This window comes from Cuculus canorus, chromosome 31 (assembly GCF_017976375.1).
Source record: "Cuculus canorus isolate bCucCan1 chromosome 31, bCucCan1.pri, whole genome shotgun sequence".
NCBI lineage: Eukaryota > Metazoa > Chordata > Aves > Cuculiformes > Cuculidae > Cuculus > Cuculus canorus.
This window is the reverse complement of record NC_071431.1, coordinates 211,479-239,458: the sequence shown is the minus strand read 5'-3', so window position 1 is coordinate 239,458 and position 27,980 is coordinate 211,479. Positions and strand designations below refer to the sequence as shown.

At 64.9% G+C, this 27,980-nt stretch overlaps 2 protein-coding genes across 7 annotated transcripts; one reads left to right on the top strand and one right to left on the bottom strand.

The window, feature by feature from the left end:
- Nucleotides 1–168: 168 nt before the first annotated feature.
- LOC128849627 (carnitine O-acetyltransferase-like) lies at nt 169–15,113 on the bottom strand. 2 transcript variants are annotated; one of them, XM_054052065.1, is made up of 14 exons: nt 14,989–15,113; nt 13,594–13,794; nt 12,330–12,433; nt 10,097–10,150; nt 8,427–8,562; nt 6,570–6,735; nt 5,774–5,946; nt 4,962–5,062; nt 4,187–4,306; nt 3,658–3,762; nt 2,817–2,967; nt 2,423–2,485; nt 1,590–1,727; nt 169–496 (listed from the first exon to the last, which is right to left on the bottom strand). In XM_054052065.1, exons 1-14 carry the CDS (start codon nt 15,043–15,045, stop codon nt 242–244), a joined length of 1,824 nt encoding a protein of 607 aa, XP_053908040.1. In that variant the 5' UTR covers nt 15,046–15,113; the 3' UTR covers nt 169–241. The 2 variants fall into 2 exon arrangements, with proteins under 2 accessions (XP_053908040.1, XP_053908041.1); XM_054052066.1 differs by lacking the exon at nt 1,590–1,727.
- On the top strand, nt 11,369–27,980 carry PPT2 (palmitoyl-protein thioesterase 2). Of its 5 annotated transcripts, none has more exons than XM_054052092.1 (9): nt 11,369–11,524; nt 18,645–18,806; nt 20,290–20,443; nt 22,003–22,098; nt 22,894–23,001; nt 23,568–23,651; nt 25,638–25,753; nt 26,670–26,724; nt 27,793–27,932. In XM_054052092.1, exons 2-8 carry the CDS (start codon nt 18,645–18,647, stop codon nt 26,685–26,687), a joined length of 738 nt encoding a protein of 245 aa, XP_053908067.1. In that variant the 5' UTR covers nt 11,369–11,524; the 3' UTR covers nt 26,688–26,724; nt 27,793–27,932. The 5 variants fall into 5 exon arrangements, with proteins under 5 accessions (XP_053908067.1, XP_053908066.1, XP_053908062.1 ...); XM_054052087.1 differs by having other exon boundaries at nt 11,370–11,524; nt 25,669–25,753; nt 27,793–27,980; XM_054052089.1 differs by lacking the exon at nt 11,369–11,524 and adding an exon at nt 15,300–15,398 and having other exon boundaries at nt 25,669–25,753; nt 27,793–27,980.

The window sequence follows — 27,980 nt, the reverse complement described above, 5'->3', positions numbered from 1 at the left end:
GGGGGGTCCAGAGGAGTTTGGGGGTCCAAAGAGGTTGGGGGGAGTCCAGAGGGGTTTGGGGGGTCCAGAGGGGTTGGGGGGGGTCCAGGGGGTCCCCCAGGAGTGTTGGGGGGTGCGTGGGGGGGAGAGGAGGAGACGACCCCTTGGATTTTGGGGGGGGGGGGGTGTTTGTGAGAAGGAGCTTTGGAGGAGGAGAACCGGGGGGGTCTTTTTTGGGGGGGTTCTTTTTTGGGGGGGGGTCTCAGAGGGGCCCGTGGCGCCGCAGGAGCCCCCCCAGGAGATCGAGGACCCCCTTGAGGGCCCCCCCAAAACGCTCCGCGTGCGTTTCGTGGCAGCAGTTGAAGGAGGTGATGGCGATGCGAAGCCCCCCAACACCCGGGGGGGGGTCCTCACCTTCGGGGGGGCCCTCTGGGGGGGTCACGTGGGTCACCCCAACTCCGTAACCGTCCGGCACCAACGGCCCCCGCAGCAGCCAAGAGCCCGAGCGGGAGCGCACCTGGGGGGGGCAGCCATGAACCCCAAAAAGAGACCCCCCCCGAACCCCTAAACTGCCCCCCCCCAACCCACCCCCCCAATTAAAGGCCCCAAACACCCCCTTAGGAGCCCCCCCGAACCCCAAAACTGCCCCAAATACACCCAAAACTGTCCCTCCCACCCCGTCCCCCCAAAACTCTGGGGGGGGGTCCCATGGATTTGGGGGATCCCTCGGGTTTGGGGGGGCCCTGAGATGTCCTCTGGGTTTAGAGGGGATCCGTTGGAGGGGTCCCCTGGGTTTGGGGGGGTACCCTGGGTTTAGAGGGGGTCATTTGGGGGGGTTCTCTGGGTTTGGGGGGTCCCTTGGATGTCCCATAGGTTTGAGGGGGTCCCTTGGGGGGTTCCCCGGGTTTGGGGGGGACCTCTGGGCTTAGGGGATCCCTTGGGGGGGTCCCCATGGGTTTGGGGGGGGTCTTTGTGGGTCTCCTGGGTTTGGGGGGGGTCCCTTGGGGCGGTCCAATAGGTTTGAGGGGTCCCCTGGGTTTGGGGGTGGTCATTTGGGGGGGGGTCTTATGAGTTTGGGGGGGTCCCCTGTGTTTGGAGGGTGTCTCTTGGAGGGCTCCTATGAGTTTGGGGGATCCCTCAGGTTTGGGGGGTCCCCTGGGTTTGGGCGTTCCCTTTGGGGGGTCCTATGGGTTTGGGGGGGTCCCTTTGGAGGGTTCCCTTTGGGGGGTCCCTTGGGTTTGGGGGTTCCCTTGGGGGGATCCTATGGGTTTGGGGGATCCCTTGGGGGGGTCTCCTGGGTTTGGGGGGGGTCCCCTGGGTTTGGGCGTTCCCTTTGGGGGGTCCTATGGGTTTGGGGGGTCCCTTGGGGTGGGTTCTATGGGGTTGGGGGGGATCCCTTGGGGGTTCCCTTGGGGGGGTCCCTTGGCTTTGGGGGGGGTCCCTTGGGGGTGTCCCCTGGGTTTGGGGGGTGTCCCCTGGGTTTGGGGGTTCCCTTGGGGGGGGGTCCTATGGGTTTGGGGGGTCCCTTGGGGGGGGGTCTTATGGGTTTGGGGGATCCCTTGGGGGTGTCCCTTGGCTTTGGGGGGGTCCCTTTGGGGGTCCGGGGGTACCTGGAGGGTGCAGAGGCGGAAGTGTGAGGCGATGGCGTAGGAGGGGTCGAGGAAGAGGTCGGGCAGAGGTTCCCCCGCCCCCAACGCCGCCTCCCGCAGCGCCCACAGGTGGCGCTCCGCCCCCAGACCCGCCTCCACCTGCGGGGGGGCGGAGCAGCCCTGAGCCACGCCCACAGCCGCAAACCCCACCCACGGACCGCCAACCCAACCCAAAGCCCCGCCCACAGCCATGAGCCCCGCCCATAAACTGCCAATCCATACCAAAGCCCCGCCCATAAATCACAAATGACACCAAGCCCCGCCCACAACCCGCCAACCCACCTCAAAGCCCCGCCCACAACCTGAAGCCCCGCCCACAAACTACAAACCCACCCCAAGTCCCTCCCACAGCCCTGAGCCCCGCCCACAGCCACCAAGCCCCGCCCCAAACTACCGACCACCTGTGTAGCCCCGCCCACAGCTGCCAATCACCCCACAGCCCCGCCCACAGCCCTCAAACCCCGCCCACCACGCACCAATAGACCCCCCCAAGCCCCACCCATACCCCAAACCCCGCCCACCCATCACCAACCCTATAGCCCCGCCCACCAGCTGCCACTCACCCATAGAGCCACACCCACCTCATTTATGTCAATCATTGTGTAGCCCCGCCCACATCCTCCAAGCTCCACCCACCAGCGGCCATTAACCACTGCTTTAACCCCTCCCCCTCGCGCTGCCCATCATCCCTTTAGCCCCGCCCCTTGTGCTGTCATTCATTCTTTAGCCCCTCCCCCTCGAACTGCCCAACACCCCTTTAGCCCCGCCCCATCCCTTTAGCCCCGCCCCCTGACCTCCCGTCGGCGCCGCGCCTGCTCCTCGACCGCCTCTCGCAGCAGCGACATCTGCAGCTCCTCCTGCGCAGGAAGCCCCGCCCACATTTCCCATCGGGCAGCAGGGAAGTCCCGCCCCCCATTTCCCCCCAGGAAGTCCCACCTCCATTTCCCACCTCCCGGAAGTTCCATCCCCATTTCCCCCCCACTGGAAACTCCCACCCCCATTTCCCCTTGGACAGGAACTCCCGCTCCCATTTCCCCCCAGGCAGGAAGTGCCCCCCCTATTTCCCCGTAGACAGGAAGTCCTCCCCCATTTCCCCCCGGACAGGAAGTGCCTCCTTATTTCCCCTCAGACAGGAAGTGCCCCCCCATTTCCCCCCAGACAGGAAGCCCCGCCCCCCTCCCCCCGTACCGGAAGTGCCCCCCCGGGGGGCGGGGCGTGGCGCAGGGCGGTGGCGAGGGCGGCGCAGAGCCCCTCCGGCGGCCGCAGGAGATCGGCGCCTCCCGGCAGCGCTCGGCCCAGCGCCGTCGGCTCACACGAAGCACACAGGCGGCCGTGAGCGCTGTGGGGCACAGCGACCCATAGCGACCCATAGCGACCCATAGCGACCCATAGCGCTGACCCATAGCGACCCACAGCGCTGACCCATAGCGACCCACAGCGACCCATAGCATTGACCCATAGCGACCCATAGCGACCCATAGCATTGACCCATAGCGACCCACAGCGACCCATAGCGCTGACCCACAGCGCTGACCCATAGCGACCCACAGCAACTCATAGTGCTGACCCATAGTGACCCCAACCCATAGCGACCCACAGCAACCCATAGCGACCCATAGTGCTGACCCATAGTGACCCATAGCGACCCACAGCGCTGACCCATAGCAACCCACAGTGCTGACCCATAGTGACCCATAGCAACCCATAGCAACCCATAGCGACCCATAGCGACCTACAGCGCTGACCCATAGCGCTGACCCATAGTGCCCTGAGACCCCCCATAGTGCCCCATAGCACCCCCAGACTCCCCCATCGCACCCCATATGCCCCCATATCCCCCCTATAGCACTCCCCAGACCCCTCATAGCGCCCCACAGCACCCCCATCACCCCCCATAGCGCCCCCATATCCCCCCATAGCACCCCCAGACCCCCCCATAGTGCCCCATAGCACCCCCAGACGCCCCCATATCCCCCCATATCCCCCCCATAGCGCCCCCAGCGCCCCATAGCGCCCCATAGCGCCCCACCTGTGGAAGGCCGCCTGCAGCGCCACCTGCAGGAGCTCCCGCGCCCGCGGCGTCGCCCCAAAACCCTCGTGGGAGAAACACAGCACCGAAGTGTCCGCGGCCAAACTGGGGGGCGGAGCCACAGCGCTGACCCACAGCGCCCCTGACCCATAGCGGCCCCTGACCCATAGCGCCCCCTGACCCATAGCGCCCCCTGACCCATAGCGCCCCCTGACCCATAGCACTGACCCACAGGACCCTGTGACCTCCCCATGACCCCATGACCTCCCCATGACCCCATGACCTCATGACCCCGTGACCTCCCCATGACCCTCCTTGACCTCCTGAGCCCCATGAACCCCCAAGACCCCCCCACGACCCCATGACCCCCCTGTGACCCCCCCGATCTCCTGACCCCCTTCAACCCCCCCATGACCTCCCCATGACCCCCAGTGACCCTCCATGACCCCGTGACCCCCCGGTGACCCCGTGACCCCCCCACGACCCCGTGACCCCCCGGTGACCCCGTGACCCCCCGTTGACCCCCGACCTGTCGAGGTGCCGCTTCGCCCTCTCGATTTCGGGGCCGATTTCGGGGCTGAGGCTGAAGCGGAGCCGCTCGGGGGAGGGGAAGGAAGATGGCGGCCGCAGGGCGGGGCCGGGGCGGCGGCTGCGGGGCAGGAAGTGGCGCCTCACCCACAGGAAGTGCCACTCCCAGACAGGAAGTGGGGGCCTCACAGCCCGGAAGCGGCTCCTCGCCGACAGGAAGTCCCACCCACCGCACAGGAAGTGGGGCCGCAAAGACAGGAAGTGAGGCCTCACTGCCAGGAGCGCGATCTCACGGACAGGAAGTGCACCCTCACAGACAGGAAGTAGGTTCTGACAAGCAGGAAGTGCACCACACAGAAAAAGAGGAAGTGTGTCCTCACAGACAGGAAGTGCCGCCCCCCTCAGACAGGAAATAGATCCTTATAGACAAGACTTCCGCCCCCCCCCCCCCAGACAGGAAGTGTGTCCTCAGAGACAGGAAGTCCCCCCCCCAGGGAATGGAAACCCCACCCCCTCAGGCAGGAAGTACACCTTCACCTAAAGGAAGTTGCGCTCTGCCAGGCAGGAAGTCTCCTCTACAGAGACAGGAAGTGCCTCCTCGGACAGGAAGCCCCGCCCCCCCCAGACAGGAAGTCGTGTCCGTCCCTCCCCGCCACACACAGACAAGTTTCCCGCATGCAGGAAAAGAGAGGAAATGCCCCCCAGGGACAGGAAGTTGTGCTCGTGCGGACAGGAAGTCCTGCCCCCCCCGCGGCCGGAAGTGCGTGGGCGCTGACCAGAAGTCGAGGGCGTGGTCCACCATGGCGGCCACGACGGCGCCGTCCATCACCGCCGGATCGTAAACGACGCCGCACGTCCCATCCTCCCCCACCACCACCTGAGGGCAACACGGGGTCAGCGCACAGGAAGTCCCGCCCCCACCCCCACCCCTTCCGGCCCCAAAAAACAGGAAATGCCCTCACGTGCCGAGTCCCTCCCTCCCCCCCAACATAAGAGCCCCAACAGGAAGTCCCGCCTCCCCTGGGCCTGAAACAGGAAGTCTATTCTCTAACGGGACTGAAACAGGAAGTCCCGCCTCCCGTAGGCCTAAAACCGGAAGTTGGGCCTCCTGGGAGCCAAAAACCCAGAAGTGCATCTGCTATGGCCCTAAAACAGGAAGTCCCGCCTCCCCACTGATCTGAAACAGGAAGTTTGACCTCCTGTGGGCCTGAGACAGGAAGTCCCACCCCCTATTGGTAAAAACCGGAAGTGTCCCTTCCTATGGCTCTGAAACAGGAAATCCCCCTTCCCAATGCTCTCAAACAGGAAGTCCCACCCCCTATTGGTAAGAACCGGAAGTGCCCCTTCCTATTGCTCTGAGACAGGAAGTCCCACCTCCCCATTATGCCTAAACAGGAAGTCCCATCTCCTATGGGTCTAAAGGCCAAAGTCCCCTCTCCCAATGGTCTGAAACAGGAAGTCCCACCCCCTATTGGTAAGAACCGGAAGTGCCCCTTCCTATGGCGCCGAAACAGGAAGTCCCCCCTCCCGATGGCCTCAAACAGGAAGCCCGACCCCCTGTGGTGCTGAGACAGGAAGTCCCGCCCACCTGCAGGGTTTTGTCGAACCAGCGGTTTCCGCTGTTGGCGCCGGCGCCGCCGCCATGGAGGATCTGCGCGGCTCCGCCCCCAGGGCTCCGCCCGGCGGCCATGACGGCCGAGTCCAGGCTGAGCGCCAGGAGGCTGCGCTGGATGCGGCCCAGCGAGGAGCGGTTCAGGCGGTCTGGGGGCACCCAGAGGTCACGGCAAGCCCCGCCCCCAAGGAAACAGGAAGTGCCGCACCAAGACAGGAAGAGAGATCCCTCCCAAAACAGGAAGTCTCACCTCTAGGGAACCTCAAACAGGAAGTGCTATTCCCACCCACCCCCCAAAAGGCTCCAAGACAGGAAGTGCTGTCCCTAAGACCCCTCCCCCCAGACCGGAAGTCCCACCCCAGAGCCCCTCCCAAAGCAGGAAGTACCCCTCAAAATCACAAGTTTTACCCCTGAGACCCCTCCCCAAACCGGAAGTCCCACCTCCAGCCCCTCCCTAGACCGGATGTCCCACCCCCATACCGGAAGTCCCATCCCCAGACCGGAAGTCCCACCCCAGAGCCCCTCCCAAAGCAGGAGGTACCCCCCAAACCCACAAGTTTTACCCCTAAGACCCCTCCCCAATCCAGAAGTCCCACCTCCAGGCCCTCCCTAGACCGGAAGTCCCACCCCCAGACCGGAAGTCCCACCCCGGAGCCCCTCCCAAAGCAGGAAGTACCCCCCAAACCCACAAGTTTTACCCCTGAGACCCCCCCCTCCCCAGACCGGAAGTGCCCCCGTGCAGACCGGAAGTGCCCCTCCCCCCCGCCCTCACCCCGCATGAGGACGCCGTAGGCGCGGCCCCAGGCTCGGCGGTGCTGCCCCGTCAGGAGCCCCACGGGGGGGGTCCCCCCACGCCCCGACCGCGACCGCAGCTCCATCAGTGACCCCAAAAGCTGCCGGGGGGACCCCGAGGCCTCACTCGCCTCCACCTGGAAGAACTGGGGGGGGGGGGGAAACGGGGGATGGGGGGGGGAGCCCCAAAATGGGTCCCCCTCAAATTCAGTCCCCACCGAGACACACACAGAGGTGTCCCCCCAAAACCCTCAGGGCACCCCGAGACATCCAGGACACCCCCCAACCCCCCCAGGACCCCCCCAGAGACCCCCCAGACCCCAAGAACCCCCATGAACCCCTCCAGAGACCCCCCAGAACTCCTCCAGAGCCCCCCCAGACCCCCCTGAACCCCTCCAGAGCCCCCCCAGACCCCCATGAACCCCCTTAGAGCCCCCCCAGACTCCCCTGAACCCCTCTAGAGACCCCCCAGACCCCCCAAACCCCCATGAACCCCGCTAGAGTGCCCCCCAACCCCCCTAAACCCCTCTAGAGACGCCCCCCAAACCTCCAGGAACCCCCAAAACCCTCCTAGACGCCCCCCGACCCCCTCCAGTGCACCCCCAAACCCCTCCAAACCCTCTCAGACCCCCATGTCATCTCCCCAACCCCCCAAATCCCCCCTAAAATCCCCCCCAAACCTCCCTGACCCCCATGAAACCCTCCCAGGACCCCTCCAAACCACTCCAAGTCCCCCTGAACCCCCAAATAGCCCCTAAAATCCCTCAAACCCCTGCCGGACCCCCCCCAAAACCCTCCTGACCCCCATGAACCCCCCCAGGACCCCCTCAGGACCCCCCCAAACCACTCCAAGTCTCCCTGAACCATCAAATCCCCCCTAAAATCCCCCCAGGACCCCCCCAAAACTCTCCCAGACCCCCCTGACCCCCCCAGGACCCCCCGAAACCACTCCAAGTCCCCCTGAACCCCCAAATCCCTCCTCAAATCCCCCCAGGACCCCCCCAAAACCCTCCCAGACCCCCACGAACCCCTCCAGGACCCCCCCCAAACCACCCTAAGTCACCCCCAGTCTCCAAAATCCCCCCAATAATCCTCCCATGACCCCCCCAAAACCCTCCTGACCCCCACGAAGACCCCCAGGACCCCCCCCAAAACCCTCCCAGACCCCCATTAACCCCCGACCCCCCCAAACCCCATCAGGACCCCCCCAAACCACTCCAAGTCCCCCCCCAAGCCCCAAAATCCCCCCTGGGCCCCCCCAAAACCATCCCAGACCCCCTCAGGATCCCCCCAAACCACTCCAAGTCCCCCAAAATGCCCCCAGGACCCCCCCAAAACCCTCCCAGACGCCCCTGACCCCCCCCACGACACCCCCAAACCACTCCAGGCCCCCCTGAACCCCAAAATCCCCCCTAAAATCCCTCCAGGACCCCCCCAAACCCCTCCCAGGACCCCCCCAAACCACTCCAAGTGCCTCTCAATCCCCCAAATCCCCCCTAAAATCCCCCCAGGACCCCCCCAAAACCATCCCAGACCCCTCTTGGCCCCCATTAACCCCCCCCAGGACCCCCCCAAACCCCTCCCAGACACCCCTGACCCTCCCCACGACGCCCCCAAACCACTCCAGGCCCCCCTGAACCCCAAAATCCCCCCCTCAAATCCCCCCAGGACCCCCCCAAACCCCTCCCAGACCCCTCTTGACCCCCATTAACCCCCCCAGGACCCCCCCAAACCACTCCAAGAGCTTCTCAATCCCCCAAATCCCCCCTCAAATTCCCCCAGGACCCCCCCAAACCCCTCCCAGACCCCCCCCCAGGACCCCCCGGCCCCCCCGTACCTGCCCGTTGCGGCTGACGGTGATGCGGGGGGGGGGCTGCGCGCTGGGGGGCAGTCGCAGCACCTCATCGCGGTGGGGACCCGGCACGCGGCACCCCCCGAACGCCGCCTGCAGCCACGGCTCGGGGGGGTCCCGCCTGGAAATAACCCCCCCCCCGGTCAATATATGGGGGGGGACCCCCCCGGAACAGACCCCAACACCCATGGGACCACAGGACCCCCCCAAAGACCCCCCCCCCCCAGCACCCATGGACCCCCCCAGGACCCCCCTTTGCCCTCCCAGGACGCCCCTCAGGACCCATAGACCCCCTCAGGACCCCTCTTTCCCCCCCAGGACCCCCCTTTGCTCCCCCCTTTGCCCCCCCAGGACCCCCCCCAGCACTCATAGACCCCCCCAGGACCCCCCTTTGACCCCCCATTCCCCCCCGAGCACCCATGGACCCCCCTTTCCCCTCCCAGGACCCCCTTTTGCCCCCCCCCAGGACCCCCCCAGCACCCATGGACCCCCCCCAGCACCTATAGACCCCCAAGACCCCCCTTTGCCCCCCCCTTTTTGCCCCCGAGGAGCCCCTTTGTCTCCCCAGAACACCCCCAGGACACCCCTTCTCTCCCCCAGCACCCATAGACCCCCCCTTTGCCCCCCCCAGCACCCATAGACCCCCCCCAGGACCCCCCTTTGCCCCCCCCCAGGACCCCCCCCAGCACCCATAGACCCCCCCAGGACCCCCCTTTGCCCCCCATTCCCCCCCGCGCACCCATGGACCCCCCTTTCCCCTCCCAGGACCCCCTTTTGCCCCCCCCCGGACCCCCCCAGCACCCATAGACCCCCCCCCCCCCCAGGACTCCCTTTGCTCCCCCCTTTCCCCCCCAGGACCCCCCAAGACCCCCCCCCAGCACCCATAGACCCCCCCAGGACCCCTCTTTCCCCCCCAGGACACCCCTTTGCCCCTCCAGGACCCCTCTTTCCCCCCCCCAGGACCCCCCAAGACCCCCTCCAGCACCCATGGACCCCCCCTTTCCCCTCTCAGGACCCCCCCTTCCCCCCCCAGCACCCATAGACCCCCCCCAGGACCCCCCTTTGCCCCCCAGGACCCCCCTTTGCCCCCCCAGGACCCCCCTTTGGCCCCCCAAGACCCCCCCCCAGCACACATAGACCCCCCTTTGCCCCCCCAGGACCCCCCTTTGCCCCCCCTTTGGCCCCCCAAGACCCCCCCCAAGCACCCATAGACCCCCCTTTTGCCCCCCCAGGACCCCCTTTTGGCCCCCCAAGCACCCATGGACCCCCCTTTCCCCTCTCAGGATCCCCCCTTCCCCCCCCCAGCACCCATAGACCCCCCCAGGACCCACCTTTGCCCCCCCTTTGGCCCCCCAAGACCCCCCCCAGCACCCATAGACCCCCCCTTTGCCCCCCCAGGACCCCCCTTTGCCCCCCCAGGACCCCCTTTTGGCCCCCCAAGCACCCATGGACCCCCCTTTCCCCTCTCAGGACCCCCCCTTTCCCCCCCCCCCAGCACCCATAGACCCCCCAGGACCCCTTTTTCCCCCCCAGGACCCCCCAAGACCCCCCCCCCAGCACCCATAGACCCCCCCTTTGCCCCCCCAGGACCCCCCAAGACCCCCCCTTTGCCCCCCCAGGACCCCCCAAGACCCCCCCCCAGGACCCCTCCCCACCTTTGCAGCTCCTGACGGAAATCGAGAACGCCCGCAACGAACCGAGCAGCGAACCTGGGGGGAAACAAACCAGTAAGACCAGTAAGAAACACCAGTAACACCAGTAAGACCAGTAACACCATGGATAGGGGCCATCCCAGTAACACCAATTGCCCCAGTAACGCCCACCCCACAAAAACCAGCAACCACGCCAAAGAAACCAGTAAGACCAGTAAAACCAGTAAGACCAGTAACTGGCCTGAATGGCACCAGTAACACCAGTAACAGAAGCGATACCAGTAACACCGATCGCCCCAGTAACACCAGTGACACAGATGTCAATGGCGGCACCAAAGAAACCAGTAAGACCAGTAAGACCAGTAATTGGTATCAATGGGACCAGTAAGACCAGTAACAGCCCAGACAGAGCTGATCCCAGTAACACCAGTTGCACCAGTAACACCAGTAACAACCAGCAGCAGTGACACTGGGAGCACCGATAAGACCAGTAACACCAGTAACGGACACCATGGACACCAGTAACAGACACCAGTAACACCAGTAATGGACACCAGTAACACCAGTAACGGACACCAGTAACACCAGTAACACCAGTAACGGACACCATCGACACCAGTAACACCAGTAACAGACACCAGTAACACCAGTAATGGACACCATCGACACCAGTAACACCAGTAATGGACACCAGTAGCACCAGTAACGGATACCAGTAGCACCAGTAACACCAGTAAGTGACACCAGTAACACCCCAGTAACACCAGTAACACCAGTAACGGACACCAGTAACACTAGTAGCACCAGTAACAGACACCAGTAACACCAGTAGCACCAGTAACAGACACCAGTAACACCAGTAGCACCAGTAACACCAGTAACGGACACCAGTAACACCAGTAACAGACATCATCGGCACCAGTAACACCAGTAACGGACACCAGTAACACCAGTAACAGACATCATCGGCACCAGTAACACCAGTAACGGACACCAGTAGCACCAGTAACACCAGTAACTGACACCAGTAACACCAGTAACACCCCAGTAACACCAGTAAGTGACCCCAGTAACACCAGTAATGGACACCATCGGCACCAGTAACACCCAGGAGAAGCGCTCCCAGTCCCACCAGTTACACCAGTAACCGCAGGAACACGAACACCAGTGACGCCACGGAAACCAGTATGACCAGTTCCACCAGTAAGCCCAGTTCCACCAGGAGCAGCGCAGACAGCAGCCGGACCAGTAACACCAGTAACACCAGTAACACCAGTAACACCAGTAACGCGCGAGACGTGACTGACAGCAAAGCCACGAGCGCACCAGTGCCACCAGTAACAGACACCAGTGACACCAGTGACACCAGTGACACCAGTGACACCAGTGACAGCGGCGGCACCGCGGCACCAGTAACACCAGTAACGACAGGTACCCACCGCCCCAGTGCCTCCCAGTACCTCCCAGTCCCCTCCCCAGTCCCTTCCCAGTCCCCTCCAGTCCCTTCCCAGTACCCCCCAGTCCTCTCCAGTCCCTTCCCAGTACCCCCCAGTCCCTTCCCAGTGGCCCCCAGTCCTCTCCAGTCCCTTCCCAGTCCCCTCCAGTCCCTTCCCAGTGGCTCCCAGTCCTCTCCAGACCCTTCCCAGTGGCTCCCAGTCCTCTCCAGACCCTTCCCAGTGGCTCCCAGTCCCTTCGCAGTCCTCCCAGTCCTTTCCCAGTGGCTCCCAGTCCTCTCCAGTCCCTTCCCAGTCCTCCCAGTCCTTTCCCAGTGGCTCCCAGTCCTCTCCAGTCCCTTCCCAGTCCTCCCAGTCCCTTCCCAGTGGCTCCCAGTCCCCTCCAGTCCCTTCCCAGTCCTCCCAGTCCCTTCCCAGTGGCTCCCAGTCCCCTCCAGTCTCTTCCCAGTCCCCTCCAGTCCTTTCCCAGTCCCTCCCATTCCTCACCAGTCCCATCCCAGTGACTTCCAGTCCCCTTCAGACCTTTACAACCCTTCACCAGTGACTCCCAGTTCCTTCCCAGTTGCTCCCAGTCCCTTCCCAGTGGCTCCCAGTCCCCTCCAGTCCCTTCCCAGTCCCTTCCCAGTCCCTTCCCAGTGGCTCCCAGTCCCCTCCAGTCCCTTCCCAGTCCCTTCCCAGTGGCTCCCAGTCCCCTCCAGTCCCTTCCCAGTCCCTTCCCAGTGACTCCCAGTCGCTCCCAGTTCCCTCCCAGTCCCTCCCAGTGGCTCCCAGTCCCCACTCACCCCAGTTGCCCCCTCCAGTCCTCCCAGTCCTGCCGAGGCAGCACCAGTCCCACACTGGTGTGTACTGGGAGCGGCAGCCGCTCACTGGAGTCCCACGGCCACTCCTGCGATGGAACCCCAAAACCTCTCTGAGCCCCCCAAAAACCCCACCCGGGAACCCCAAAACCCCTCTGAGCCCCCCAAAACCCCCCCCCGGGGACCCCAAAACCCCTCTGAGCCCCCCAAAAACCCACCCGGGGACCCCAAAACCTCTCTGAGCCCCCCAAAAACCCCACCCGGGAACCCCAAAACCTCTCTGAGCCCCCCAAAAACCCCCCCCCGGGGACCCCAAAACCCCTCTGAGCCCCCCAAAAACCCACCCGGGGACCCCAAAACACCTCCCGGGGACCCCCAAAACCCCTCTGAGCCCCCCAAAACCCACCCGGGGACCCCAAAACCCCTCTGAGCCCCCCAAAACCCCACCCGGGGACCCCAAAACCCCCCCCGGGGACCCCAAAACCCCTCTGAGCTCCCCAAAACCCCCTCTGCAGATCCCCAACCCCCCTCCAGAGACCCCAAAACCCCTCTGAGCCCCCCAAACCCCTCCGTGGACCCCCAAACCCATCCCGGGGACCCCAAAACCCCTCTGAACCCCCCAAAACCCCACCCAGGAACCCCCCAAAACCTCTCTGAGCCCCCCAACGCTCCCCCAGGAACCCCCAAAACCCCTCTGAGCCCCCCGAAAACCCCACCCAGGACCCCCAAAACCCACCCGGGGACCCCAAAACCCCTCTGAGCTCCCCAAAACCCCCTCTGCAGACCCCCACACCCACCCCGGGGACCCCAAAACCCCTCTGAACCCCCCAAAACCCCACCCAGGGACCCCCCAAAACCTCTCTGAGCCCCCCCAGCGCCTCCCCAGGAACCCCCAAAACCCCTCTGAGCCCCCGAAAACCCCTCTGCGGACCCCCAAAACCCACCTGGGGACCCCAAAACCCCTCTGAGCTCCCCCAAACCCCCTCTGCAGACCGCCACACCCACCCCGGGGACCCCAAAACCCCTCTGAACCCCCCAAAACCCCACCAGGTGACCCCTCAAAACCGCTCTGAGCCCCCAACAGCCCTTTGGGGGACCCCAAAACCCCTCTGAGCCCCCCGAAAACCCCTCTGCAGACCCCCAAAACCCATCCGGGGACCCCAAAACCCCTCTGAGCCCGCCCCAAACCCCTCCGGGGACCCCCAAAACCCACCCGGGGGCCCCCAACCCCCCCCCCGAACCCCGTTACCGGCAGGCGGGGGGGGGCGGGGGGCTGTCGCCGCAGCCGCTCCTGCAGTCGGGGTCCGGCCCCCCCCGGCGCCCCGAAATCCCGCACCAGGCGCTGCGCTCGGTCGCGGTCGCTCGGCGCCACCAGTGCTTCCAGTGCTCCCAGTAACCGCCCCAGCGTCGCCCCCAGCGCCGGCAGAGGGGGGGGAGCCCCCCGCCCCCCCTGCGGGAAACGGGGCCCTGAGACACCCCCAAAACCGGGGGCACCCCCAAAGCGATGGGGATCCCCCACCAAAAAACAGGGATTCCCCCTAAAGTGATGGGGAACCCCCCCTAAAGCCAGAGACCCCCCCCAAAGACAGGGACCCCCCAAAGACAGGGACCCCCCTAAAGTGATGGAGGGATCCCCCAAAAAACAGGGACCCCCCCCAAAGTGATGAGGACACCCCCAAAGCCGGGGACACCCCCTTCAAGCAAAGGACACCCCCAAAGCGATGGGGAACCCCCCCAAAGACAGGGACCCCTCCTAAAGTGATGGGGAACCCCCCCTAAAGCCAGAGACCCCCCCAAAGACAGGGACCCCCCAAAGACAGGGACCCCCCTAAAGTGATGGAGGGACCCCCCAAAAAACAGGGACCCCCCCCAAACGCAACGGGGACCCCCCCAGAACCAGGGACACCCCCCAAATCCATAGAGACCCCCCTAAAGTGATGGGGACCCCCCAGAACCAGGGACCCCCCCAAAATCCATAGAGAACCCCCCCTAAAGCCAGAGACCCCCCTAAAGAGATGGGGATCCCCCCAAAAACCAGGGACCCCCCTAAAGTGATGGGGAACTCCTCAAAAACCAGGGACCCCCCTAAAGTGATGGGGATCCCCCTCAAAGACAGGGACACCCCCAAAGCAATGGGGACCCCCCAAAGCCAGGGGCACCCCCTTCAAGCAAGGGACACCCCCACATGATGGGGACCCCCCTAAAGACAGGGACCCCCCCCCAAAGTCAATAGTGACTCCCCCAAATCCACGGACCCCCCAAAATGAAAGGGACTCCCCCCGAGCCCCCCATATTAGTGCCCCCCCCGTGCTGGGACCCCCAAATCCTCCTCTCCCCCCTCCCCCCGTGCTGGGACCCCCAAATCCCCCTCTCCCCCCCCCCCCCCAGTGCTGGGACCCCCAAATCCTCCTCTCCCCCCTCCCCACGTGCTGGGACCCTCAAATCCTCCCCCGCCCAAAATGCAGCCCCCCCACAGTGATGCCCCCCCCAATGTCTGCTGGGGATCCCCCATATGGGTGCCCCCCCCATGCTGGGACCCCCAAATCCTCCTCCCTCCCCCCCCCCACGTGTACGTGCGGCCCCGCACGCGCTCCCCCCCTCCCCCCTCCCGCGGTTCTCCCCCTCCCCCGGAGCTCCTTCTCACCGAGGGGGGGGCGGGGGGGGCCCGGCGGCGCCCCCAAACCCACGGGGAGCGCCCCATGAGACCCCCGAGCGGCCGCGACCCCCGAAACACTGAATGGATGAATGGGAACCCCCCCCGGCCCCGGCGCTGGCCACGCCCCCTCCGCCTGAGACACGCCCCCTCCTGGCTCTGACCACGCCCCTTCTTGACCATGACCACGCCCCCCTCCCCGCTATGGCCACGCCCCCTCCGGCGCTGCACACGCCCCTCCGCGCCATTCCCGGCTCTGGACACGCCCCTCCGGTCCAGACCACTCCCCTTCCAACCCTGATCACGCCCCCTCCGCCCCAACCACGCCCCCAGCCGGGCTCTGGCCACGCCCATTCGGGCTCTGGCCACGCCCACACCCATTCAACCGAGAGTTCCTCCCGGTAGGGAGAGCACTTATGGGTCAGACTTGTGGGGCAGAGGGTTCTTGGGGGTCAGGAGGGGTTGGGGGGCACTTGGGGGGCGCTTAGGGGGCAGGAGGGCGGTTGTGGGGCTGGGAGGGGGCCAGACGGGGGCAGTTAGGGCGCGGGGGGGGCACTTGTGGGTCACACTTGTGGGGCAGAGGGCACTTGGGGGGCAGTAGTGGGGCTGGGGGGGTCAGGGGCACTTGGGGGTCACACTTGTGGGGCAGAGGGCACTTGGGGGGCAGGAGGGGCAGTAGTGGGGCTGGGGGGTTCAGGAGCACGTGGGGGTCACACTTGTGGGGCAGAGGGCACTTAGGGGTCACAGCTGTGGGGAAGGAGAAGACTCCCATAGAACTGTGGGTTCCCCCGGGAGATGTGGGGCTGCCCCATAGAAGTGTGGGTCCCCTATAGAGCTGTGGGTCCCCCATAGAAGTGTGGGTCCCCTATAGGGCTGTGGGTCCCCCCATAGAGCTGTGGGTCCCCCATAGAGCTGTGGGTCCCCCCATAGATCTGTGGGTCCCCTATAGGTCTGTGGGTCCCCCATAGGGCTGTGGGTCCCCTATAGAGCTGTGGGTCCCCTATAGAACTGTGGGTCCCCTATAGGAGCTGTGGGGTCCCCCATAGAGCTGTGGGTCCCCCATAGAGCTGTGGATCCCCTATAGAGCTGTGGGTCCCCTATAGGAGCTGTGGGTCCCCTATAGGGCTGTGGGTCCCCTATAGGAGCTGTGGGTCCTCCATAGGGCTGTGGGTCCCCCATAGAGCTGTGGGTCCCCTATAGGAGCTGTGGGTCCCCCATAGAGCTGTGGGTCCTCCATAGGGCTGTGGGTCCCCCATAGAGCTGTGGGTCCCCTATAGGAGCTGTGGGTCCCCCATAGAGCTGTGGGTCCCCTATAGGGCTGTGGGTCCCCCCATAGAGCTGTGGGTCCCCTATAGGAGCTGTGGGTCCCCCATAGAGCTGTGGGTCCCCTATAGGGCTGTGGGTCCCCCCATAGAGCTGTGGGTCCCCTATAGGAGCTGTGGGTCCCCCATAGAGCTGTGGGTCCCCTATAGAGCTGTGGGTCCCCTATAGGGCTGTGGGTCCCCCATAGAGCTGTGGGGTCCCCCATAGGGCTGTGGGTCCCCCATAGGGCTGTGGGTCCCCTATAGAACTGTGGGTCCCCTATAGGGGCTGTGGGTCCCCCATAGAGCTGTGGGTCCCCCATAGGGCTGTGGGTCCCCCATAGAGCTGTGGGTCCCCTATAGAGCTGTGGGTCCCCCATAGGGCTGTGGGTCCCCCATAGAGCTGTGGGTCCCCTATAGAGCTGTGGGTCCCCTATAGGGCTGTGGGTCCCCCATAGAGCTGTGGGTCCCCTATAGAGCTGTGGGTCCCCTATAGGGCTGTGGGTCCCCCATAGAGCTGTGGGTCCCCTATAGAGCTGTGGGTCCCCTATAGGGCTGTGGGTCCCCCATAGGGCTGTGGGTCCCCCATAGAGCTGTGGGGTCCCCTATAGGGCTGTGGGTCCCCTATAGAGCTGTGGGGTCCCCCATAGAGCTGTGGGTCCCCTATAGGGCTGTGGGTCCCCTATAGAGCTGTGGGGTCCCCCATAGAGCTGTGGGTCCCCTATAGAGCTGTGGGGTCCCCCATAGGTCTGTGGGTCCCCTATAGGGGCTGTGGGTCCTCTCCCGCCCCACAGATTGGGGTCAATGGGGGGTGGGGGAGGGGGTGGGGGAGGGGCCACGAGCGCCGGAAGTGACGTACGGGAGGGGGAGGGGAGCCGGGAGGTAAACAGGGAGACGTGGGGGGGGATTGGGGACCCCCCAAGTGCCGGGATGGGGGGGACAGGGGGGGATTGGGGACCCCCAAGTGCTGAGGGGGGGATTGGGGACCCCCCAAGTGCCGGGATGGGGGGGACAGGGGGGGATTGGGGACCCCCAGGTACTGAGGGGGGGATTGGGGACCCCCAAGTGCCGGGATGGGGGGGACAGGGGGGGATTGGGGACCCCCAGGTACTGAGGGGGGGATTGGGGACCCCCCAAGTGCCGGGATGGGGGGGACAGGGGGGGATTGGGGACCCCCAAGTGCTGAGGGGGGGATTGGGGACCCCCCAAGTGCCGGGATGGGGGGGACAGGGGGGGATTGGGGACCCCTAAGTGCTGAGGGGGGGGGGTCGGGGGGGATTGGGGACCCCTAAGTGCCGGGATGGGGGGGACTGAGACCCCCAAGTGCTGAGGGGGGGGATTGGGGACCCCCCAAGTGCTGAATGGGGGGGGTCGGGGGGGTTCGGGACCCCTAAATGCCGGATTGGGGGGGACTGAGACCCCCAAGTGCTGAGGGGGGGATTGGGGACCCCCAAGTGCTGAATTGCGGGGGGTCGCGAGGGGTCGGGAACCCCTAAGTGCCGGGATGGGGGGGGGCATGGGGGGATTGGGGACCCCCAAGGGCCGAAGGGGGGGTGGGACCCCCAAGTGCTGAGATTGGGGGGGACTGAGACCCCCAAATACGGGATGGGGGGGGGATTAGGGACCCCCAAGTGCCAAGGGGGGGGTCGAGACCCCCAAGTGCTGGGATTGGGGGGGACTGAGACCCCCAAGTACTGAGGGGGGGGGGGGGGGATTGGTGACCCCCAAGTGCCAAAGGGGGGGTTGGGATTGGGACCCCCAAGTACCGGGGGGTTGGGGGGATTGTGGGGAGGGGGCTGAGCCCCCCAAGTGCTTTGGGGGGGGCCTGGGGGGGGGGATTGCCTGTGTCCCCCTGATTTCCCTCCCCCCCCCAAGCACTTGGGGGTCCTCAGCCCCCCATGTTCCCCCCTCAATTCCAGCACTTGGGGGTCCCCAATCCCCCCCCCAGTACTTGGGGGTCTCAGCCCCCCCAATCCCAGCACTTAGGGGTCCCCAATCCCCCCCTCACTCTACTTGGGGTCTCAGCCCCCCCAATCCCAGCACTTAGGGGTCCCCAATCCCCCCCTCTTTGTACTTGGGGGTCTCAGCCCCCCCAATCGCAGCACTTAGGGGTCCCCAATCCCCTCCTCACTCTACTTGGGGGTCTCAGCCCCCCCAATCTCAGCACTTAGGGGTCCCCAATCCCCTCCTCACTCTACTTGGGGGTCTCAGCCCCCCCCAATCGCAGCACTTGGGGGTCCCAGCTGGCACTTGGGGGTCCCCAGTCCGTGTCCCCCCCCCCCCAACCCCATGCCTTGGGGGTCCCCATTCAGCCCCCCCCCCCGGCCCCCCTTTTTCTCGCCGCAGATGCCCCCGTCGAGGCTCGCCGTGGGGCGCGGGGGGGTCCCCCGACTGCTGCTGCTGTTGGTTTTGGGGTGCGCGGGGGGCGCCTATCGCCCCGTCGTCATCATCCACGGCCTCTTCGACAGCCCCAGCGACTTCCGGCACCTCAGAGCCTTCATCAATGAGGTTGGGGGGCAGCGCCCCACATATCGCCCCACATCATCCTCTGTTACCCCCATCGTTCCCTCATTGCACCCTCATAAGGCTCTACTGCCCCCCCCATCGCCCCCCCATTGCCCCACATCACCCCCCATTGCCCCCCATTGTCCCCCCATTGCCCCACATCACCCCCACATTGACCCCCATTGCCCCCACATTGCCCCACATCACCCCCCATTGCCCCACATCACCCCCCATTACCCCCCATTGTCCCCCCATTGCCCCACATCACCCCCCATCACCCCACATCACTCCCCGTCACCCCACATGACCCGCCATTGCCCCCCATTGCCCCCCCATTGCCCCACATCACCCCCACATCACCCCCCATTGCCCCCCCATTGCCCCACATCACCCCCTATTGCCCCCCATTGTCCCCCCCATTGCCCCACATCGCCCCACATCACCCCCCCATTGCCCCACATCACCCCCCATCACCCCCATATCACCCCACATCCCCCCCACATTGCCCCATATCACCCCCATGTCACCCCCGTCACCCCATATCACCCCCATCGTCCTCTCTTACCCCCCATCATTCCCTCGTTGCCCCCCTGTGAACCCCCACTACCCCCCAGTGCCCCCCATCATCTCCCCATTGCCCCCCATTTCCCCCCCGACCCCCCCTCTGTTCCCCAGCCCCCCATTTCCCCCCATTTCCCCCCCGGTTCCCCAGCCCCCCATTCCCCCCCCGTTCCCCATTTCCCCCCATTTCCCCCCATTTCCCCCCCGTTCCCCAGCCCCCCCTTTCCCCCCCCGACCCCCCCCCATTCCCCAGCCCCCCCTTCCCCCCCCTGACCCCCCCCCGTTCCCCAGCCCCCCCTTTCCCCCCGACCCCCCCCGTTCCCCAGCCCCCCATTTCCCCCCATTTCTCCCCATTTCCCCCCATTTCCCCCCCTGACCCCCCCCGTTCCCCAGCCCCCCATTCCCCCCCCGACCCCCCCCGTTCCCCAGCCCCCCCTTTCCCCCCGACCCCCCCCGTTCCCCAGCCCCCCATTTCCCCCCATTTCTCCCCATTTCCCCCCATTTCCCCCCCTGACCCCCCCCGTTCCCCAGCCCCCCATTCCCCCCCCGACCCCCCCCGTTCCCCAGCCCCCCATTTCCCCCCATTTCTCCCCATTTCCCCCCATTTCCCCCCCTGACCCCCCCCGTTCCCCAGCCCCCCATTCCCCCCCCTGACCCCCCCCCGTTCCCCAGCCCCCCCTTTCCCCCCGACCCCCCCCGTTCCCCAGCCCCCCATTTCCCCCCATTTCCCCCCATTTCCCCCCTTCCCCCCCGACCCCCCCCGTTCCCCAGCCCCCCCCTTTACCCCCCTGACCCCCCCCCCGTTCCCCAGCCCCCCCTTTCCCCCCCCGACCCCCCCCGTTCCCCAGCCCCCCCCTTTCCCCCCCGACACCCCCCCGTTCCCCAGCCCCCCCTTTCCCCCCCTGACCCCCCCGTGCCCCCCCAGAGCCACCCCGGGACGGAGGTGACGGTTCTGGACCTCTTCGACCGGGGGGCGTCGCTGCGGCCGCTGTGGCTCCAGGTCGAGGGGTTCCGCCGCGCGCTCGCCCCCATCATGGCCAACGCCGCCGACGGCGTCCACCTCCTGGGGTACAGCCAGGGTGAGCGCGGCGGCGGAAAAGGGGGGGCTGGGGCGGAAAAGGGGGGGCTGGGGCAGATAAGGGGGGGCTGGGGCGGATAATGGGGGGGGCTGGGGCAGATAAAGGGGGGGCTGGGGTGGAAAAGGGGGGGCTGGGGCGGAAAAGGGGGGGCTGGGGTGGATAATGGGGGGGCTGGGGTGGATAAGGGGGGGCTGGGGCAGATAAGGGGGTGCTGGGGCAGATAAAGGGGAGGCTGGGGCGGAAAAGGGGGGTGTTGGGGCAGATAAGGGGGGTGTTGGGGCAGATAAGGGGGTGCTGGGGTAGATAAGGGGGGTCCTGGGGTAGATAAGGGGGGTGCTGGGGCAGATAAAGGGGAGGCTGGGGCGGAAAAGGGGGGTGTTGGGGTGGATAAGGGGGGGCTGGGGCGGATATGGGGGTGCTGGGGCAGGTAATGGGGGTGCTGGGGCAGATAATGGGGGTGTTGAGGCAGATAAGGGGGGTGTTGGGGCGCATAATGGGGGTCCTGGGGCAGATAAGGGGGGGCTGGGGCAGATAATGGGGGTGCTGGGGCGGATAAGGGGGTGCTGAGGCACATAATGGGGGTTCTGGGGCAGATAAGGGGGGGCTGGGGCAGATAAGGGGGGTGCTGGGGCAATAATGGGGGTGCTGGGGCGGATATGGGGGTGCTGGGGCAGATAATGGGGGGTGCTGGGGTAGGTATGGGGTAGTCTTGGGGCTGTTGTGGGGCAGTTCTGGGGGTCCCCGGGGCAGTTTTGGGGCCCCCGGGGCAGTTTTTGCCCCCCGGGGCAGTTTTGGGGGATCCCCGGGGCAGTTTTGGGGCCCCCGGGGCAGTTTTGGGGGATCCCCGGGGCAGTTTTGGGGTCCCCGGGCAGTTTTTGGCCCCGGGGCAGTTTTGGGGGATCCCCGGGGCAGTTTTGGGGTCCCCGGGGCAGTTTTGGGGTCCTGGGGCAGTTTTGGGGGCCCCGGGGCAGTTTTTGGCCCCGGGGCAGTTTTGGGGCCCCCGGGGCAGTTTTGGGGTGTCCCCGGGGCAGTTTTTGGCCCCTGGGGCAGTTTCAGGGGGTCCCCGGGGCAGTTTTGGGGTCCTGGGGCAGTTTTGGGGTCCCCGGGGCAGTTTTTGGCCCCGGGGCAGTTTTGGGGCCCCCGGGGCAGTTTTGGGGTGTCCCCGGGGCAGTTTTTGGCCCCCGGGCAGTTTTGGGGTCCCCGGGGCAGTTTTGGGGGATCCCCGGGGCAGTTTTGGGGCCCCCGGGGCAGTTTTGGGGGATCCCCGGGGCAGTTTTGGGGTCCCCGGGGCAGTTTTGGGGCCCCCGGGGCAGTTTTTTGGGCCCCCAGGGCAGTTTTTTGGCCCCTGGGGCAGTTTTGGGGTCCCCGGGGCAGTTTTGGGGGATCCCCGGGGCAGTTTTGGGGGGTCCCCGGGCAGTTTTGGGGTCCCCGGGGCAGTTTTGGGGGATCCCCGGGGCAGTTTTGGGGCCCCTGGGGCAGTTTTTTGGCCCCCGGGGCAGTTTTGGGGTCCCCGGGCAGTTTTGGGGTCCCCGGGCAGTCCCCATCGCCGCTCCCCCCAGGAGGGCTGATCTCCCGCGCGCTCCTCGCCACAACCCCCGACCACAACGTGCGCAGCTTCATCTCCCTGGCGGCGCCGCAGATGGGGCAGTACGGGGGTGAGCGGGGGGGGCCCTGGGGGGTTTGGGGGGGTCCTGAGGGGGTTATAGGGGTGGTTTGGGGGTCCCTGGGGGGGTTTAGGGGCCCTGGGGGGGGTTTAGGGGTGGTTTGGGGGTCCCTGGGGGGGTTTAGGGGCCCTGGGGGGGTTATAGGGGTGGTTTGGGGGTCCCTGGGGGGCTTTGGGGTCCCTGGGGGAGTTATAGGGGTGGTTTGGGGGTCCCTGGGGGGCTTTGGGGTCCCTGGGGGGGGTTATAGGGGTGGTTTGGGGGGCCCTGGGGGATTTGGGGGGGCACTGGGGGGGTTATAGGGGTGGTTTGGGGGTCCCTGGGGGGCTTTGGGGTCCCTGAGGGGGTTATAGGGGTGGTTTGGGGGTCCCTGGGGGGGTTATAGGGGTGGTTTGGGGGTCCCTGGGGTGATTATAGGGGTGGTTTGGGGGTCTCTGGGGGGTTTGGGGGGTCCCTGGGGTGGTTATAGGGGTGGCTTGGGGGTCCCTGGGGGGCTTTGGGGTCCCTGGGGGGTTTGGGGGGGCCCTGGGGGGTTATAGGGGGGTCCTGGGGGGTTTGGGGGGGCCCTGGGGGGGTTATAGGGGAGGTTTGGGGGTCCCTGGGGGGCATTCAGGATGCTGACTTGGGGGGGTCATGTTGGGGTGCTGAGGGAGGAGTTGGATTTTGGGGTGCTGAGGGGGTGGATTTTGGGGTGCTGGGGGGTGGATATTGGGGTGCTGAGGGGGGGTTGGATTTTGGGGTGCTGAGGGGGGGGTGTTGGATTTTGGGGTGCTGAGGGGTCCCCCCCAGACACGGCGTATCTGCAGTGGCTCTTCCCGCGACACATGAAATCCAATCTGTACCGCCTGTGCTACACTCCCCTCGGCCAGGGGGTGTCCATCTGCAACTACTGGAACGGTGGGGACCCCCCGAACCCCAAAACCCACCCCGGGAACCCCAAAACCCCCCCGGGAACCCCCAAATTCCCCCCCAGGAGCCCCCAACCCCCCCCCCCCCTCGGGACCACAACCCCACCTCTGCACCCCATAACCCCCCTCGGGACACCCAACTTCCCCCCTCTGCACCCCAAAACCCCTCCAACCCCCTTCCAGGATCCCCTCAAACCCCTCCTGGGACCCCCCCTGCACCCCAAAACCCCCCAATTCCCTCCCCCACCCCCCCAAACCCCCCCAGATCCCACCCTCCGGGATCCCCCTATCCCCCCCTGCACCCCAAAACCCCCCAATCCCCCCCCAGACCCCCCAACCTCCCCCCCCAGGATCCCCCCAACCCCCCCTGCACCCCAAAACCCCCCCCAGCCCCCTCCAGGATCCCCTCAAACCCACCCTGAGACCCCCCCCTGCACCTCAAAACCCCCCAATTCCCCCCCACACACCCCAACCTCCCCCCCCCCAGGATCCCCCTATCCCCCCCTGCACCCCAAACCCCCCGGATGGGGTGGGGTGACCCCCCCTCTCCCGCAGACCCCCATCACCGCGATCTGTACCTGAACAGCAGCGATTTCCTCGCACCCCTCAACGATGAACGGATGCACCCCAACGCCTCCGGTGAGAGACCCCCGAGAGCATAGAGACACCCCCTAGAGAGGCCCCCCAGAGACCATAGAGACACCCATAGAGAGACCCCCCAGAGACCATAGAGAGACCCCCTGGAGAGACCCCCCCAGAGACCATAGAGACACCCCCTAGAGAGGCCCCCCAGAGACCATAGAGACACCCCCTGGAGAGGCCCCCCCAGAGACCATAGAGACACCCCCTGGAGAGGCCCCCCAGAGACCATAGAGACACCCCCTAGAGAGGCCCCCCCAGAGACCATAGAGAGACCCCCCCAGAGACCATAAAGACACCCCCTGGAGAGACCCCCTGGGACATCCCAGAGACCATAGAGACACCCCCTGGAGGGACCCCCCAGAGACCATAGAGACACCCCCTAGAGAGGCCCCTCAGAGACCATAGAGACACCCCCTGGAGAGACCCCCCAGAGACCATAGAGACACCCATAGAGAGATCCCCCCAGAGACCATAGAGATACCCCCTAGAGAGACCCCCCCAGAGACCATAGAGACACCCCCCAGAGACCATAGAGACACCCCCTAGAGAGGACCCCCAGAGACCATAGAGACACCCCCTGGAGAGACCCCCCCCAGAGACCATAGAGACACCCCCTGGAGAGACCCCCTGGGACATCCCAGAGACCATAGAGAGAAACCAGAGAGATAGAGAGACCATAGAGATCCCTCGGGGACCAGAGAGACCATAGAGAGAGACCTCCTGAGGACCATAGAGATCATAGAGTTACCCCAGAGAGACCAGAGAGACCCGGGAAGGACCATGGAGAGACCATAGAGACCCTAAAGAGGCTCTGGAGAGACCTTAGAGACCTACGGAGACCCTTTGGGCCCCATAGGGACCCTATGGAGCCTTTACTGCTCCTGTGCATCCTATAGGGGTCTTAAAGAGGTCTTACAGAGCCCTTAGAAAGGCTCTGTGGGCCCTATAGGGAACTTAGAAACCCTATAGAAATGTTGTAGAGACCCTGAAGAGACTCGAGAGGTCACGTGGACTCTATAGAGACCCTATAGAGAGCCTAAAAACCCTATAGAAACCTTATAGAGGCCGTAGAGAGGCCTTGTGGACCCTACAGAGACCCAAGAAACCCTATAGAGATGTTATAGAGGCCCTGAAGAGATCGTAGAGACTCTATGGAGGTTCTCTGGGTCCTATAGAGGTCCTATAGAGATTTTATGGACAGTATAGAGAGACCTTGGAGACCTTATAGAGGCTTTATGGATCCTATAGAGACTCTACAGAGATCTCATAAACCTTAAGAGAGGCCTTGTGGAGCCTGTGGAGACACTATGGAGACCCTATGGAGATCCTATGGAGATCCTATGGACCATATAGAGACCCTATGGAGATCTTATAGAGACTCTATGGATCTTATAGAGACCCTATGGAGACCGTATAGAGACCCTGTGGACCCTATGGAGACCTTATAGACCCTATGGACTCTATAGGGGCCCTATGGAGACCCTATGGACCCTATAGAGACCCTTTGGAGACCCTATGAAGACCCTATGGATCCTATAGAGACCCTATGGACCCTATAGAGACCCTATGAAGACTCTATGGACTCTATAGAGACCCTTTGGAGACCCTATGAAGACCCTATGGACCCTATAGAGACCCTATGGAGACCCTATGGACCCTATAGAAACCCTATGGAGACCCTGTAGAGGCAGTGCAGACCCTATAGAGACCCTTTGGAGACTATATGGGCCGTATGAAAGCTCCTATAGAGACTCTTGCAGCGACCCTATAGGCTTTATAGACAGAGGCCCTACGGAGAGTCCTATGGAGACCCTATAGATATTCCCATAGGGCTCTATAGAGATATATAAACCCTATACAGACCCATATGGAGACCGTTATTGGTCCCCTATGGGCGTCTCTGTGGAGACCCCACGGGGAGTGCTATAGGTACCCCTATAGGGACCCCAAAGGGTCGTGTCCGTCCCCCCCCGTCCCCTATAGCCGCTATAGGGTCCCCGTTAACCCCCGGCAGAGTGGAAGCGGAACCTCCTGCGCATTCAGAACCTCGTCCTGATCGGAGGCCCCGACGACGGCGTCATCACACCCTGGCAGTCCAGGTGGGACCCCAAAACCGGGCACCCCCCAAAAAGAAACCCAATCCTGAGACACCCCCCCAACCCAGGGAACCCCCAAAACCCCGGGGAACCCCCAAAACCCCGGGGAACCCCCTCAAAACCCCGGGGGAACCCCCAAAACGAGCCCCCCCCCGGCAAGGTGCTGGAATCCCACCTTGTAGGGGTGAGGGGTTCCCCCCCGAAAATCTGAGCGATTTTTGGGGGCTGCAGGCACATAAAGTTCGTTTTGGGGGTGCAGAGGGATCCCTTAAAGCTCTAGAAATCCCCCAAAACCTGTAGAGACCCCCCCCAAACCTCGTGGACCCCCCAAAATGAGTCCTCCCCCCCCCGCCCACAAAGCTGCCTGGATCCCACCTTGTAGGGGTGAGGGATCCCCCCCAAAATCTGAGCGATTTGGGGGGGCTGCAGGCACATAAAGTTCGTTTTGGGGGTGCAGGGAGTCCCCTAAAGCCCTGGAGATTCTCCAAAACCTGTAGAGACCCCCCCAAACCTCAGGGACCCCCCAAAATGAGTCCTCCCCCCACCTCCTAAGCTGCCTGGATCCCACTTTGTAGGGGTGAGGGATCCCCCCCAAAATCTGAGCGATTTGGGGGGGCTGCAGACACATAAGGTTCATTTTGGGGGTGTAAGGGGTCCCCTAAAACTCTGGAGACCCCGATAGCACCTGTGAACCCCCCAAAACCCCAGAGGACCCCCCCCAAAACGAGCCCCCCCCCCCCCTTCTGCCAAGCTGTCGAGGTTCCTCCTTGTGGGGGTGATGAGTCCCCTCCAAACTTGGGGGGCTCGGGGGGGTGGGGGGCTGCAGACCCCTGGGGACCATTTTGGGGGTGTGTGGGGTCCCCCCAAACCTTGGGGCTCCCCCCATGACCCCCAATTTTGCCCCTCGTCCACTCCAAAGCCTTTTTGGTTTCTATGACGCCAACGAGACGGTGCGAGACATGGAGGAGCAGGAGGTGAGTGGGGACCCCAACTTGGGGGGTTTGGGGGGGCTCGGGGGGCCTTTGGGGTGTCCCCCCCGGAGATGTGTTGGGGGGGGTCTGGGATGCCCCAGTTAGGGGGCGTTATTGGGGTTCTGGGGGGGTTTTTGGGGTTATTGGGGGGTCTGAGGGGGGTTATTGGGGTTCAGAGGGGGTTGTTGGGGGTCTGAGGGGGTTATTGGGGTTCTGTGGGGTGTTTTGGGGTTCTGTGGGGGTTGTTGGAGGTCTGAGGGAGTTATCGGGGTTCGGAGGGGGTTATTGGGGTTCTGGGGGGTTATTGGGGGGTCTGGGGGGGTTTTGGGGGACTCTGAGGGGGTTATTGGGGTTCGGAGGGGGTTATTGGGGTTCTGGGGGGGTTATTGGGGGGTCTGAGGGGGTTTTGTGGAGCTCTGAGGGGGTTATTTGGGTTCTGGGGGGGTTTTGGGGTTCTGAGGGGGTTATTTTGGGGTTCTGGGGGTGTTATTGGGGGGTCTGAGAGGGTTTTGTGGAGCTCTGAGGGGGTTATTTGGGTTCTGGGGGGGGTTTGGGGTTCTGAGGGGGTTATTTTGGGGTCTGGGGGTGTTGTTGGGGGGTCTGAGGGGGTTATTGGGGTTCGGAGGGGGTTATTGAGGTTCTGGGGGGGTTATTGGGGTTCTGGGGGGGTTTTGGGGGACTCTGAAGGGGTTATTGGGGTTCGGAGGGGGTTATTGGGGTTCTGGGGGGTTATTTGGGGTCTGGGGGGGTTATTGGGGGGTCTGAGGGGGTTTTGGGGGACTCTGAGGGGGTTATTGGGGTTCGGAGGGGGTTATTGGGGTTCTGGGGGGGTTATTTGGGGGGTCTGGGGGGGGTTTGGGGGGGCTCTGAGGGGGTTATTTGGGTTCTGAGGGGGTTATTTTGGGGTCTGGGGGTGTTGTTGGGGGGTCCGTGGGTGTTATTGGGGGTCTGAGGGGGTTATTGGGGTTCCGGGGTTGTTGTTGGGGGCCCGTGGGGGTGCAGCGCTGTGGGGGTGCAGCTGTGGGTGCGGGGGTGCGGCGGTGTTGGGGTGCAGCTGTGGTCCCCCCGCAGGTGTTCGTGCGGGATACGTTCGGGCTGCGGACGCTGCTGCTCCGCGGGGCGCTCGGGGGCTGCGCGGTGCCGGGGGTGGCGCACACGGCCTGGCACTCCCTGCGCCCCATCTTCGAGCGCTGCATCCGCCCATGGCTCACCTGAGCCCGCCGATAGGGGGCGCTATGGGGCGCTATGGGGCGCTATGG